The sequence below is a fragment of the Lissotriton vulgaris genome, chromosome 9 (genome assembly GCF_964263255.1).
Source record: "Lissotriton vulgaris chromosome 9, aLisVul1.2, whole genome shotgun sequence".
In the NCBI taxonomy this organism is placed as follows: Eukaryota; Metazoa; Chordata; class Amphibia; order Caudata; family Salamandridae; genus Lissotriton; species Lissotriton vulgaris.
In genome coordinates this window covers 1,048,728,349-1,048,744,641 of record NC_141697.1, presented here as the reverse complement: position 1 = coordinate 1,048,744,641, position 16,293 = coordinate 1,048,728,349, and the positions used below count along the sequence as shown (strand labels likewise).

Below are 16,293 nucleotides of genomic sequence, written 5' to 3'. Positions count from 1 at the left end.
CAAGCATTGAAAAAACCAAAAAGCATGGAATTCACGACCAGAACTATAGGCCTTGTCAATGCAGGTTTGTAGGTCTAATCGCAGTTGTGGGATATGTTCTCACCGAACAGTGGGTTTAGAGGCCGCCCATTGCTTCTCCTTGGTTGGCCTAATTATTGCTCTCATTTGCTGGCTTCTAATTCATCATCTTTCACAGGCTTTCCTTCTCCTTAGGTATGTGTCTCCCCTGGAGGATGGACATATTCCTGTACCCTTCCAGTGCTCCCTTTTTCAGAAGTGACTTTTTAAAAAGGCATCTTACGAGTGTGCCTGTTTTCCAGCTGTCTCCCTAATGTACATCTCCCCCTTGGTGTTCCTCCGCCATTCCACGTGCCTACCTTCTGATGTCTGTATGTTTTACCCAGCTCCTCCCGACCACACTCCATTGTCCATGTGCCAGCCCCAGAGCAGGACAGCATCTTTGCCAAAGCCAAGAGCATTCATAGGTGAGACCTACTGGCTTTGCGGATGCTTGTTATATTTTGATGTGCATGCAGGTGCTGTAGATATCTGCAAAAGTGAGTATTCGGTTTTGGAATTCTCACCAGTTCCTTAAATTGGCATATACAACTTAAAATTCACAGGAAAGGCAAACCAAGTAAAAGTGCACACAACCACCCCCTCCCCCATTTCTAACACCCCCCTCCCCTCCCACACCCAAAGTGTTTTTTCAACCAGAGGGGTCAACAGCACAAACAAGTCAAATGCTTTGGCCTTTGAGCGAGGCTCCAGTGACTGTATGAAGCATGAGGACCAGTGCAATGGGCACCGGAGAGCAGACAGGCCTCCGATCCCATCTACTCCTTTGAACATGCTCACCCAAACAGCCACCAAAAGGCAATGAGCTTCAGGTGTGAACTATTGGTTTTAGTCTTAAGCAAGTGGTCTACAGAATGGGACCAATTGCAGGGACATATTTTCACTGTAACCCCTTAATATACATTGACATATAGGGCACTTTAAGGGACATTATTTAGATAGTCCGTTGCTATGATGAAAACAGGACTTATGTTGGACTATTCAGGTCTAGACGTTAAAGCCCCTCCAGATTCAGTTAGCAATTCTTTCCTGGTCAATAAGCCCTCCAGATAAAATAGTTGCCCTTGTTCCTACAGAATAGGCAGTTCCATTTTATATAAGGGATAAAGTAACTCCAGCCCATACAAGGATATCGCAAGTCACAGAGGAGTTCCATAACCATATAGAGGCATGAGGCCGAAGGGAGAGTTTCTTAATAAGGGTATGGAACTCCGAAGTGACTTGTAATAGCCTGATCATGTACGCTTAAGGGTACTTTATCCCATATAATACATGGTCACACCATCGCCTTTCCCACAAACCACTTACAATCTTGGTGCATAACTTTCATATGAAAAAGCAAGCATGTTTCCCAACATGAACGATAGAAATAAAACCTCTAGTGCAAAATTAAATAGATCAAAAACTTGTTGGATTTTAGTTGCAAACAGATATAGAAACATTTGAATACAAGTCATTAAAAAAAAAAAAGCTGCGGTAGCTCGGAATGTATTGAAACATGCAGAAAGATTATATATTTTCTCTAATGAGTGCAAAAAATAAAATCTCTCTCCTTGTCAATGTAAGTTATTAAAATAGAGCAGAAGAAAGCAAAGCAATGTTCTGTTTGTTGCTTAAAACAGATGCTTCAATTATACTCCGTGACCGGAGTTTCACCTCTGCTGCTGGCAGCAGGCATTTGAGGTCAGAACTCAACTGTAATAATAACTTATAATAGTTGAGTTCTGATGTCTTTTCTTATAATCAGCGACTTGAACGAAATTTGAGACTGCCGTTTGAACAGGGATTACAGAATCTCATGCAGTAGCTGCAGGGTTTTATTTTGTCAAAAAGATTTGGGGCCAAACTGTTGCAGGTGTTGGTTAAAGTATACCAAGCAAAATATATCTACTGGCAGTCATAGGAGTGACATATGGGGTTATAAGGGCGTACAAAATACATTTTAAGGTTGTTGTAGATACCGCAATCCATAGCTATCTTTATAGCCCATGAAGAGCTGGGGATGGGATTTCAGCGACATTGGTCCTTTCCCATTTGACAAGGTGGATCAAGATCTGGTCCACCGCAGAGTTGGATTTGAACCAGGCAATCATTAAAGATGGTCTTCTCCTGGAGAAGAGCAGTACTATTCCCTGGCTCAAATATAATCAGATCGCAATGGAGAAAATGGGTCGCTCCCACCTATGTGGACAGCCAACCAGAAACCTGCCCGCAAATAAGAAGCATTTTCAATGGCAGCACGTGCCGACAGAGAAAACAGAGCTCTCCAAACCCTCAGCAAAGGTATATGTTCCAGCAGCGGCCGCCAGAAACAAAGGGTGGCGGGCGGCGTTGCTCACAAGGTGGGAAATAATATTTTTAAAAAATAGAAAGAAAAAAAAAAAATGTACCTTTTGCTGCTGCGGCCGGCCACCTCCAGCGTGGAGTTCACCGCCTCTCCTCTTCCTGGGTCCCTGCAGCCCCAGGGACACAGACTCCCATCCAATCCCCAAGCAGCAGAGCAGACTGAGCAGGTAGAGAAGACGCCCTGCTCAGACCAGGGGGTTTCTCCAGCCCGGCTGCTCAATGCAGCTGGCTGGAGAAACCCTAAGTGCGCATGTTTGTTTGGGTCGGCCTGAGACGGCCGGCCAAAACACCTATGCGCACTTAGAGAGTGGAGTGCACGTAGCACTCTTCCTCCCATGCCTAAGCCCCGCCCCTCCCACTGCCGCTGACAGAGCTGGCAAATGTAAAATAAAACGATGCAAGAGCATAGTTTTACTTTACATTTGCTGGCTCTGAGCCAGGCAGTGGGGTGATGCTCCTCCGCCATTGCGGAGGAGCCGCCGCTGGTATATTCTTCTAAAATGGTGCCCTGCAGTAGAGCTTTACTTAACGGTGATCACAATACCTCAACACTCTTTCTATTAATAAGATTAAGAATAACCCTTTTGCACTAGCTACTTTCGGAGCTTCAGGGGAGGCACAGAGTGGAAGACTCGGGCCCATGTACCTATGACAATTCTCCACCTCAAGATACAGTGTACTTTGGATGTTTTGTGCTCACTACAACATTGCTCTATACTACCCTTGTTCAAGGGAAAAGGTTTTCTACAAGTAAGAGCAGGCCCGATTTTCCTTCAGAAGTGGTCGTGCCCCTTAATCTGTTTTAATGTTGCTAGTTTTTTTGACAGGCGCTGTTACATGTATAAAGAGGTGTCTTATGTGCTGAAGGAGCTTTTTAACGGTAATGAACTACTGCATTTTATCTTTTACTGGATGTATTTTACACATGCTTTTAATTCTCTCTCACCAAAAATGGATTGTAGAATCCATTCACTAGCAGTGCAAACATTTACCATTTTTTTGTAAATAAACCATTAGGTAAATAAAGTCATAATGGGATCCCTTGCTCAAAGGGTGTCTTACGTAGGTAGGAGGGCAAGGCGGCAGCTGGGCCAGATCCATACCAGGTTGCAGGATTGCATGCAAGATAAATGTACATAAGCCCTTTTCACATAGTCAGTGGAGTTATTAAAAATCTAGCATGGATCCAGTTCACACGCTAGCAAATTTCTCCAGGTGACAGTTAAGAGATCTGCAGCAATTCCACCAATCTGCTGCCGCCTCCATCAGAATTAAGAGGCCACCTTAATGAGGCCCTCAGTGTTCAGGAGATTGTCAAAAACAGAAAGCGCACACCCTGTGCTTCCTAGAAGTGATCTTTTTAAAGCTATCACCGGCGTATTTAATGCATCCGCATAATCATAGTAGCATGGGAGAAAGGAGGTTGGAGACTGCAGTTTTAATTGAAAAAAGCCAGAAGTTCAGCATTTTTGGGACTAAATCTGCATTGTAATGTTGTGCACAGCGCCAAACAAGAGGAGTAGCTGGGTTTCTTAATTAGCAGTTCGAACTAAGCAGTAGCTGCGGCATTAAAATAGCTATGGTTAGAATGGGACTTGCATGTGTTTGCAAAAAATGAAACCTAAAAAAATACCCAACACAAAAATAAACACATGAAATTAAAGCGAAAAAGTGTTAGCCTCTCACCCATTGCTACTTTTTAGGTGGATGTGCATGTGCATGTGCCAAAGAAAATGCAATCACTCACAGTGAAGAGAGACTGGGACTGAAGTTGGTCCCCATGCTCTAAGCGGTGGTACCCGGAAGGAAAGATGAACACCTGAATACACCAATGGATGTAGAGGGGCCCGACTAAAAGCTCATGTAAGTATACAGTTTGAATGAGTTAGACTTCCTACCCGAGAAAAAGCTCCAATATAGAGAGGCAATTAAGGGCTATAAAGATGAGGTTAGGTTGGCTCAAGCTGCCTACTTTGCGGATAAAATCATGGAAGCCAAATCCAAACCTAAGGAAATCTTTCACTTGGTAAAAAAACTTACTAAAGTCAATAACACAGCCCCACCCTTGGCAAAAACGCATGCACAGAGTAATGAGCTAGCAGAATTTTTCCACAACAAGGTTACCCAGATCTATTCCTCTTTCCCGACAGTAGCCACAAATCCAGGAGTAGTCGACCAAATACCTCTGAAACATCCTACTCTCCGTGACCGGCCAATCCTTGAACACTTCCCCCCTTTAGCTCTTGAAATTCTGAATCAATTGGCCCGCCAAGTCAAATCTGGCTCTCCACTCGACCCAGCACCTCCGGAGATCATGTTGCAGGCAAGTCAGGCCACCCTGCCCCTAATCCTGGATCTGTTAAACTCTTCCATCTTATCTTGCACAGTGCCCACTGTATGGAAGAGAGCCATGGTACGGGCACTGCTAAAAAAAACAACCTTGACCCAGAAGATCACTCCAGCTACCGCCCAATCTCACTGCTCCCCTGGGTAAGCAAGATCTTGGAGAAATATATAAACACCCAGCTAATTCAATTTCGAGAACAACTTGCTACTGGATACCACTCAAACAGGCTTTAGACCCAAGCACGGAACTGAAACCGCTTTGTTAGCGGTTACCGAAGAGTCACGCAGGATACTGGACCAAGGAGGATCAGTGGCAGTGATCCTCCTTGACCTAAGCGCAGCCTTCGACACGGTCAGCTATACCACTCTGCTGAACCGTCTATTTAGCATCGGAGTAACAGGCAAGGCACTTAGGTGGCTTGACTCTTTCCTGAGCAATAGATCTTTTCAGATCTTTGACGGGGACACAGTGTCAGCCAGCAAACCACTGAGTTGTGGGGTTCCGCAGGGCTCCTCCTTGAGCCCTGCGTTGTTCAACATATATATGAAACCACTGGCTGGGGTCGTCGAACCGCACGGTATCAAGATCATATTGTATGCGGACGATACCCAGCTAGTGGTTTCCTTGGCTCAGGATGGTAACAGGCAAACCTCGGAAGGCCTGATGAAATGTCTAGAGGATGTCAAGGAATGGATGACAGCCTTCTCTTTAAAACTTAATGGAGATAAAACAGAGCTCATGCTCCTGGACCCAGTATCACCAGCGCCATTTATCTCCCTCTGGCCTCCCTGCCTGGGCACCCCCCCCTACCCCCAAGGAAAGTGTAAAAAGCCTGGGAGTATGCCTGGATAAAAATCTCTTTTACCATCCAGGCCACCAAACTGTCTGCCACGTGCTTTGGCTTACTCAGAACACTGAGGAAAGTTCTGCCTCTTTTGCCAATGGAAGCCAAACAGGTGGCTGTACAGGGCTTGATACAGTCCCGGCTAGATTTTAATAACGCCCTTTACGTGGGTGCCCCAGAACTGAACTTGCGGAAGTTGCAGGTTGTACAGAACTGTGCAGCCCGTACCCTGCTACAGATCCCCCGCACTCAGTCAGCCAGGCCCGGACTAAAAAGATTGCACTGGCTGCCGGTGAAGCAGAGAGTCGCATTTAAGGCATTGTGGATCGCCCACCGGGCCTTCTGGAAGACGGGCCCAGCAATTAATGACAACCTAGTCACCCGCTACCACCCAAGCAGGAATCTTCGCTCTACGGAGGCTCTCTTGGCCGTAGTGCCCAAAGTTAAAAGAGCTAGAACCGGAGGCAGGATGTTCTCCCTAAATGCCTCCAAGTTGTGGAACTCACTTCCAGCACAACTTCGCTCCAATCTGCTCTCATTCCGCAAACAATTAAAGACCCTTTTGTTTGCAAAGTCCACCGAGGCCTAGCTTCTTCCTCAACGCCCAGTTCTGTCTAGAGACTCAGCGCTTGGACGCCCGTGGGGCAGCAATCGCGCGAAACAGAACTTTGGAATTCGTTGTGTCCTCACACGAAATTAATAACAAGCACTGAGAAAGCCAATAGTTTGGTACTTGGTGGAGTGAAAATGTGTTTTGTGTGACTGATGCAAAGCTTGGCCATAAATAAGCAGAGATGTTTAATGATAACCAATAAAACGTATTAAAATGAGAACTACACACAGAGGCAAGAAACTGGAGCACTGTGCGGGGGGGGGGGGCATAGGTGAAGGGGGGGGGGGTGTAAAGTGAAACACCAAGTAGCAAGCCGGCTCAACAAGTTAAATGCTCGCATTGGACACCTGCAGGTTGATAGTTCGAGTCCCAGTATGGACAATTCATACTATCAATAATTAAATGGCCGGTTAATTAAGTCCCATTACAATGGATAATAGTAGTAACAAGTGTTACTCAGTGCTTAGAGACAGCAAAAGTACTATTAAATTAAAAATGCCAATCTGTACAAATTACAACCAAGACCTTATTAATACAGATCCAGGCCAGAGGTAGGGCTAGGGTGAGGTAACATTAATTTCCTTGCAGACTTTGACTCGTGCCGTTAACAGGGTTTGCGCCTCCGGTTTAGGTTAAGATTAAATCTTTTGGTCACATTCCGTCCTGCACTTCAAACTGCTTAATCTGAGTGTACCTTCCTAAAGTGCAGCTATAAAAGGCCCTTTTGTGTTCCAAACAGATCGTACCGTACTCTATGCCCAAGAATAGGGAGCCATCTCTGCTCACCTCTGATGTACTGAGCTCGAAAGTTCCGGGTGCTAAACCAATATCACATTACACCGGGTTTACACACCATGGCACTTGAAAGGGCACCCTGGCCACGTGGCATCGATCACAATTATGGTCTGGTTGCTCTTTCAATTACGTTCCCTTGTAATCAGGTTTTAAAACAAGTAGCAAAAGCAGTCAGCGGTTCCCGAAGTAAAAGCACGCTATGTGCACAGGCGTTTGGGTTGCATGCGTAGGACCTCACTTGCAGATAGGGTTTTGCATCCATTATCTCATTTTATAACAGGATCTAAGTTTGCGTTTGTTGAAGGGGGGGGGGGGGGGGGGGGTCTTCCACTTGAAATTGTAGCATAAAATGATTAATGGTACGTTATATTGGTGAATTGTTGGGTTGGTTCTTTTAGGCCCCTCTTAATGTGGTGGTCCTTTCACCTCTCAGATATTGGGGGGGGGGGGGGGGGGGGGGGGGGGGTTAATGACACACTAGTCAGAAGTTTTTTGTGATAGGCTTCCTCTTCTATTTAGATTATTAGTTTAATGCTCAATGGTTATATCATAAACAAAACTATTAAAGAATCACACCTAATAGTTGTCGCCTCGACTTGTAATTTCAAAATCAAGGAACTATACCGTTTTCTGCTTTATGTCAGACCACCAACTTTCCCACTGAACCCTAGGGCATAACAGCCTCTCTTAGGTGTCAGATAATTCAATGGTTTGGCTCAGTCATTATGTACCTTACATTCATCCTACTCCCACAGGCGTTACGGACGTCCAAACTCTGACTGACCACTATCTCAACGCTATGACCTCTATAATTAATGAGGCTGCACCTATGCAGCTAAAAAGAGTCTCTACTAAAATCTTCAAACCATGGTACGACGGGAGTCTCAATGAGGATAGACGAGACATGCGAATGACAGAGCGTACCTGGAGATCAGCTCCCTCTGCAATGCACCAAAGACCTGAAGAAAAAGAGAAACGCCTACTTCAGGAAAATAAAACGCTCAAAATCAGACTTCTTCAGCCTCCAACTCGACCAAGCAAAAAACCGCCTGAGAAAACGGTTTGAGCTAATCAATTCACAATCCAAGGAGCAACCCCAACCACTCAACACTGGGCGTGAGGCACCCTCCTGTGAAGACTTCGCTGCTTTCTTTATCCAAAAAACTGACAAAATAAAAAGCGATCTCCTCATTGACGCAAGCCTCTACTCCAAACCCCAATGCCTAGCACCCACTGAACCAAAAAACAATGCTACATGGTCAACCTTCGGCACATACTCGGAAGAAGAAATTGGCAAACTGCTCAGCACCCTGAAACCATCCAATCACCTCACTGACCCCCTCCATGCCTCCGCAGTAAAAGACTTTACCCCTTTGCTTCTCCCTCTCTGGACTAAAATCATCAACAGCTCACTCCAACAAGGAAGCATACCTGACTCCCTCAAAGTTGGTCAGGTCACACCTCTACTAAAGAAACCTACAGCCGACCCCTCTGATCTCAACAATTACCGTCCCATCACCAATATCCCCACTCTCGCCAAACTGCTGGAAAAATGCGCACAACTACAATTGACTAAACACATTGAGCAATTTGATCTCCTCAACCCTCACCAGTCAGGCTTCCGAGCAGGACACAGCACAGAAACTGCGATGACTCACATAATTGGCGACGCACTTCAAATGCTAGACCAAAACGACACCTGCCTCCTCATCCTTCTTGATCTCTCTTCAGCATTCGACACCGTTAAACATGAGAATCTACTAGAACTACGAAACACAAGAATGGGTTTATCTGGAACTGTTCTCAAGTGGTTCACTTCCTTTCTTCACAACAGGTCACAGAAATTCAAGAGCAACAACCTGATGTCCTCGCCAATACCTGTAACGCTAGGCGTCCCCCAAGGATCCTCTCTATCCCCAACTTTGTTCAACCTAGTCATGGAACCTCTCACCACCTTGCTACAAGCATCCAATGTACACTTTCACATGTACGCCGATGACACCCAACTTTACCTCAAATTACATTCCCCCAATGACATCCTGCTCCTGAACTCAACGATCAGATGCACCCAATCCTGGCTTGCCGATAATCACCTCAAACTCAATGCCCTGAAAACAGAGTTCCTTCTGATCTCACTGCCAGCGAAGATATCCACCACTCAAATTTGGCTTAAACACCTAACCGCACTCAATGTCCAACCCACCATTGTGGACTCAGCAAAATCTTTAGGCATAACACTCGACACCAATCTCAACATGCAGCAACATATCAGCAAGGCAACAAAGGGAGCGAACTTCCAGATCAATACTCTGAGGAAACTTAAACCCTACCTCCCAGCCACTTCCAAACCGCAGTACAAGCACTAGTCATCCCACGAATTGAATACGGCAGCACCGCCCTCAGCGGACTCCCCCTAACTACATCCGCACCACTAAGAGCTTCTCTAAATGCTGCAGCGAGACTCATCACTGGGTCAAAAAAGCACTCCCACATTACCCCTGACTTGAAATCCCTGAATTGGCTGCCTTTTGAAGCCAGAATACATCTGAAAATCGCCTGCATGACACACAAGGCGGTACACCTAAACTCACCCGGCTACCTCGCTCAGAAATTGACAATCTCTGGGGGAATTAGAAACACGAGAGGCACAAACAATCTTCTGCTGAAACCTCGAAGATTCCGGAAGGAAAAAACATACAAGCGCTCCTTCTCAGGAATGGCGCCTAGGATTTGGAACTCACTCCCTCCCGAAACCAGGCTTATCTCTTCCTCTACACTCTTTAAAAAAAGAAGTAAAAGCTATCCTCATGGCTAAATACACTTGAACTATTATCTTGAACTCTGTTAACACCCTGCACCGATCTGTACTACATGTTTGACCCCTTTACTTATTTGTATGAGTTGTCTTATTACTCACATGATTGGCTTTGCAGCCACCTATTTGTACTGTGTGATCTATTGATTTATTTGTCTGACTATGTTCCCTCATGTACCCCTCTATGTAAAGCGCTCTGATATCTGCGAAGATCTTGTTCGCGCTATATAAAACTTTGAAAATAAAAATAAATAAAAATTCAAGTTAGCATGACAATAGCAATCAATAATAATTCCATCTTTTAACGTGCTTGGTGATTTCCTTTGTACTATGCAATCGGAATGGAGTCTACGCACATGTGTTAATTTAGGTTATTTATTTATTTTAACAGTTTTTATTTGGAACACAAAATGCATCGGTGCATACCATTATACTAATTTAGGTAATTTATTTAGTGGCTGCAACATATCCATTTAAAAGCACAGGACTCATACATCCAACACAACAGTGAAAATACCCTCACTATGTAACAAAACTTTGGTGGTAGATGGTGTGTCATAATCAAAGTTCACACAATCCTTGGCATTGCAGCTAAAACTTCAAGAATTCAGGTTTAGGGAGTCATTTGGGTGTTGCTACATGGGCACCCGAGCAATGGGACTAAGCAGATGGATCCTTTCCCTCTGTATCCTACAATGATTTTATACTGGTTAGCCCGGAAATCACTGCGAGGAGAGTAAAACAAATCAATATTGTCCAGAATCAGATTTGAACTAGAGTGAAAATGTAAAGACTAAGCTAAACTGCAGATCTCTCCAGCCTTGCATGTACTTGTTGTGAAAAGTCAGACGCCCAATTCCAAATTCCATTGGACCAGCTCCTCATTCAAAAGACTACCTGCGTAACTGGCGCGTCTTGTTGCCTTAGCAGAGGCAAACATTTTTTTGTTTGATGTACGTTAACAGATGTTCAGGAAATACTGCATTCCTGTAAGATTTGAGTTTCTGTATATGCTCAACCAAGCACATTCCGAAGTACAAAATTCCCCATCAGAGGCAATTCGATTGAATATGTGCACTCTACAACAAACGATAATCATATTAAACAGTTACAGTAACAGCTGACCGAATGTATCCTCTGCCGTCCCAATGTCCGACTCCTACCCCCTTCGTTTCTCCAATCACCTCTGAGGCTCTTAACAGATTCATGCTGCACCTTACCGCTAACACCAAGGTGCGTAATGCAAGACCTCTGTGTCACACTGTGTTCCCCACAACTCTTCTGGGGTCACCCAAAGGTTCAGGGGGCCTCCATTCAGCCTAAGGCAATGAATATCCATGAGATGGGAGACTCCGGGGCCTTTCTTCACATGCTGTGGGGTGTGTGCATCATTTTGCATTAAGACACCGCCACCACCTCTATTGAGCATTCATCTAGCCAATCTGTCCTTCGAACAGTCAATTATTCGCCAACCCTTCCATTAATGCAGCAACCCGTTAACTTATGTAGTACTGCCCATTATTCTGCTTATCACACACTACTATACACCAGCAGTCATCCAGCAAGCCCATGGTCAACCTGCTGCACAGACTCTACCAGACAACTTTCCTCTATCGTTACAAACCCACCCTACACTACACCAGGAATCCACCTGCTCTTGCCCCACATAACCCCATAAGTTATCCCCACCAAATTCACCCTCCACCTTCCTTACATTCTTACTCCCCAGTTTCACAGCGGTGAAGCTGAAAATAAACTATATATAAAAAGAAAAAAGAAAGAAAAAAAAAAAAACACAAAGTAGGCTGCGTTTGCAAATATGAATACATATTACACCATTGAAAAAAAAACACAAACTCTCCAGCACTGCCGAAACACTTAGGGCCCGATGTAGGTAAATCCCATTTACCGATTTTGAAATACCGAATTTTACCGATTCGGTATTTCAAAATCGGTAAATGGGATGTAGGTCCCAACATCTGGATTCGTTGCCGAATCCTTAACAATACTTTAATTACCGATTCGGTAAATACCGAATCGGTAATGCCCATTCATTCCTATGGGCTTTGAAGCCCATAGGAATGATTAGGCATTACCGATTCGGTATTTACCGAATCGGTAATTAAAGAATTCACAAGGGTGCAGGGGGTGTCACTTTGACACCCTCTAGCACCCCCAAAACGGGCATGTGTGCAATGTGGCACACAGACATGCCCTAAGGGCACGTCTGTCTGTCACATGGCACATGTGTACATGCACAGATATGCATGTACACAGGAATCAGTATTTTACCATGGATTTGTATTCCATGGTAAAATACCGATTCTGTAAGCCATGTGCCAATAGAAAATTGGCTACCCACATAGCATTTTCGGTAATTTTACCGAATCGGTAAATATTTCCGATTCGGTAATTATTACCGATTCGGTAAAATTACCGAAAATGTGCACCTACATCTCCCTAGCCCTTTACCGATCGGAAACGGCCGAAAATCAGTATTTTCGGCCGATTCCTACATCTGGCCCTGAATGTTTTAAAGTGTTAAAGTCTTTGTAAACAAGCCCAAATTACTCACCGGCACTCCCAGAATATGAGACAGCTGATCTGCTTTTGACTGGCGGAGACAGTTGCCAGCATTGGTCACAAATACAACAGGGACCAGAAAATGTCCCTGGGAATTCACTAACTTCTGAAAGGCCTTCCTTGCTGCCGGTATAGGAGTTTTGCCACGAACTAATACGCCATCAATGTCGAACAGGAGGCCGAAGTTGGGCTCAGCGCTTGGCTACGGGAGGGAAGTAAAGAAAAGTATGCATTTTAAAATTGTGTTGCAAAAAAAAAATACAAAATACAAAATAAACCAAAGAAAGCAGTTATTGCAGCATTTAAACATGCATGTGAATTCAACTGACCAGCACTCTTTTCTCCTAGAACAGTGCGGCAAACAATATCATGACCACTGTTACTTCAACAAAACTACAAATATACCCTTCCACTCCAAGTGGCGCCAATTGACAGGTTGTTTCCAGCACTGGCAATATAGATTATGGAAATTTACAAAAAAGTAAGTGAAGGGCGGGTGGTTGAGACATGGGAGTATCTGTAAAAAACATGGAACTCTCCGCTGTATAGTAGTGTGCATTTTAAGATATATATTTTTAAAAAGTGAGGATCTGGACAGTTTGGTCGATAGTGAGGCTATGGTTTTATATGGAACAAACTTACACACATTATACAAAAATATATGATAGTTTCATCAAGTATTAAAAAAAAAAAAAAAAAAAGGGATAGGACCTTCAAACCAAGAGCAACTATTCAAAATGCAGTGCTAAAAATTGCATACTTGGAAATGCAAGACATTTAAAATAAATTATATATCTCAAGCCATCCCACTGTCAAAATAACTGCTTGGTAGAGTCCCTGCGCTAGTGTATCAATTTATAACTTTAGGCTTAAAGTTCCACAAGTTACTTCATGTTCCCTCTATAAGGCGTTTGCTTAAAATAGAGACTCCATTATTAAAGAATGAAGCACACAGAAAAAGGAAATAATCACACCTTTTCAACACAGTACAAGAGAGCCAGGCAAATGTTCCTGAGCAAGGACAGAACATTGCATAAAAAGAACCAGCGGGTTTGCACAGTAGGGCTTTTTGCAGATTGGATAAAATGGATATCTTGGGTTGTGCTGTGTGAAAAAGCGGGGGTGCAAATGCGGTTCGGGTCCTTTGTTAGTTGTAGAATTACAGAATGAGATTTGCACACAGCAGTTGCTGTATAACACGTGTTTTTCCCCAATATGAAGACTAGGGACTGATTTTAATCAAAGGCAGAGCTGGAAAGAGGATGGCATGATGTGCTTATGTCTGATTTGGAAACAGGGGACCCTTATATATCTAATGGACTCGCTATACATAGGGAGGAGAACACTGTAGGTAAAGGTCTATAGCCAATCAATCCAACTGTTGGCAAAGGCAACCTTAAGTCTAAAAAAGCCCCACTTAGTTAACTCATAAAGTTAGGACCCATACATCACACATATAAGGCCAAATTATTCAAAATGTGTATCATTTTATTTGGCGATAAAGATTTAAAAAAATATATATTTTCTATTTTTAAACATTCATATCAAAAATACTTCATTTGCCGCCATCCATCTTGGTCTATGTTTTGCTTGTACTGTCCCTTAATCTCCAAATTTGTATAAAGATTGTCCAAATTAAGTATTTTTTATATATAATAATATATGTGATGATATATGTGATGTATGGGTCATAACTTTATGAGTTAACTAAGTGGGGCTTTTTTAGACTTACGATTGCCTTTGCCAACAGTTGGATTGACTTAGCTATAGACCTTTACCTACAATGATGTGCTTATGTCACCAGCTGGAGTACCACCCTCTATTTTACGGTGTCCGGATACCGAACGGTTAACTATTGAGAATATTACAGGTTAGTGAATATTGTTCAAGCCCTTACTTCATTACAATAACTTCATTGGGATTGTGCTAATGTTCAGGACGTCTCGATGTTCAGAGCAATTATGTGAGCAAACAAATATATAGTATTTATATTCATTAACCACAATTAATCAGAATACTGTTTACCATGTTTATTGTGATGGAGTTGCTTTTTACCAGATGACCTCGATTTTTACTGCATAGTTTTAAAATATTAAAGTGTTGTGCCTTATGTTGTGGAGAAGTGTGGCTCAATGATTAGAGCGGCAGACCCTGATGCAGAGGTATTGCCCGGGACCAGGGTTCAATTCCTGCCTCGGAGGGTCTTGTGCTCAATTTCCTCGGCCCTGATAATTCTCACCTCTTCTAATCATGGGTCCCACTCTGCAACTCTGGGCAATAGTTTGCTTAATCTCCACAACGGCCCCAACAGCGCTGGGATGTGCTTCACCTTGGGGGTGTCCAGGAGTGGGCATTTTACAGGGAAAGCCAGGAAGGGTTCCACAGCGGTATGCGTACAGCGCCAAGATGACTCAGGGTACAAGTGTGCTATACAAGTACGAATTCATTTCATATCGAGTTTACTGTGTTCAGACTCCCTAGCGTTGGTCATGGAATACTGGCCTGGTCTACTGCCAGAATAGTCAAGGACACTCACTTTCCTTCCCATGAGCGCACACTGTACTGGTGAGAGTGGAATGCCAGCATTAATTGATGTGAATAGCACCTACGATAAACTGGTTAATTTAAGAGTGTAATTGCTGAAGCAAGAAATCAAACTTTCTAAATAAATTAACAACTTTTGCATACGATAAAAAAATAAAAATCCTCCGATTTTGGAGTGCGGGTTGGAGCCTTCCCCTACATTGCTCATGCTTCTGTTTCAGGAACCAAACTCCTACATTTCATCAAAACTCCCATGACACTTAATACAATTACTGTCACAGACCACCCTGCCCCCTTCATATATTTCCCCCAAAATTAATTAAAAGTATGTGGTCAACTCTACTGCTTTGTTTTCTGCTCCACCGTTGCACTTCATGCGTCTCTTCTACTTTTGTAAAGCACTTCTATACCAGAGAGATGAGATCTGTTCTAAGTAAACAGATAAATAAACATTTCTTGAATTATTAGCTTGATGAGGAACCATCGTTCTTAATAAGTGCATCAGCATCATGACGCCTTCCATCAAAGCAATGCAATGGCAAAAGATTAAGCTTGGACAGACAGCACTGTACAGTTAGAGTAATTGGTCCACAGATTATCTCAATTTTTACAAAAATGTTCTGCAATGGAAGAACCGTAGGCAGTTTCCATAGATTCTTTTCTGATTACACATTTACCTAGTCATTAAGCAACTGATGAGATCTAATGAAACTACCAATCAAATAGATGTGTTCGGTCCTTCAATGTCAATTTACCAAAATGGCAGGGTTAGAGGAAGCAACATCACACCCTCTCCCATCCCCAGTGATGTCACATTAGTGACCCAATATTCTACCTTCAGCTCTCCATCAGTTCTCAATTTGCAGATGGAGGGCATGGCAATGTGCAGGAACAGAACATAAACTTCTCGCAAAGCCGTAATTACTTTCGGATTCTCTCATAACCCGCTGACCGTGGGAACCAGGTGTCACAAGAGCAGTGGTACCCAACAAAAGCCATGGGTCGTGTGGCTTACCTCTCTCTGGCTATCTCCAATTGGCTACCTCCAGCGACCTAACTGACGTCCACTTGCACATAACAGACTTTTAACTCCATGGCTGCTATGCGTTTTCCCCATCTGTGCTGAAATTTGTTGTTTTACATTGTTTCATGACGAGCTGGGCTCGTCATGAGTGTACGAGGAGGCTACACCATGACGAGCCCAGCTCGTCATGAGTGTGGAAGGGGTTAAGTAAGGTAATATATACATAGAAGAGTGGAGCAAAAAACCTCAAAGACGCTCCCCAAGTTTATAGCTCAAGAAAGATACGGGATTGAGATGATTAGAG

At 43.7% G+C, this 16,293-nt stretch overlaps 1 protein-coding gene across 1 annotated transcript in view; it reads right to left on the bottom strand.

Moving 5' to 3' along the window:
* LOC147692773 (haloacid dehalogenase-like hydrolase domain-containing 5) overlaps positions 1–16,293 on the bottom strand; it is a 103,250-nt gene that overhangs the window by 60,118 nt on the left and 26,839 nt on the right. The window contains exon 2 of the mRNA XM_086938981.1: positions 12,414–12,623. Coding sequence (XP_086795107.1) covers positions 12,414–12,623 — 210 coding nt within the window. The remainder of the gene's footprint in view (positions 1–12,413; positions 12,624–16,293) is intronic.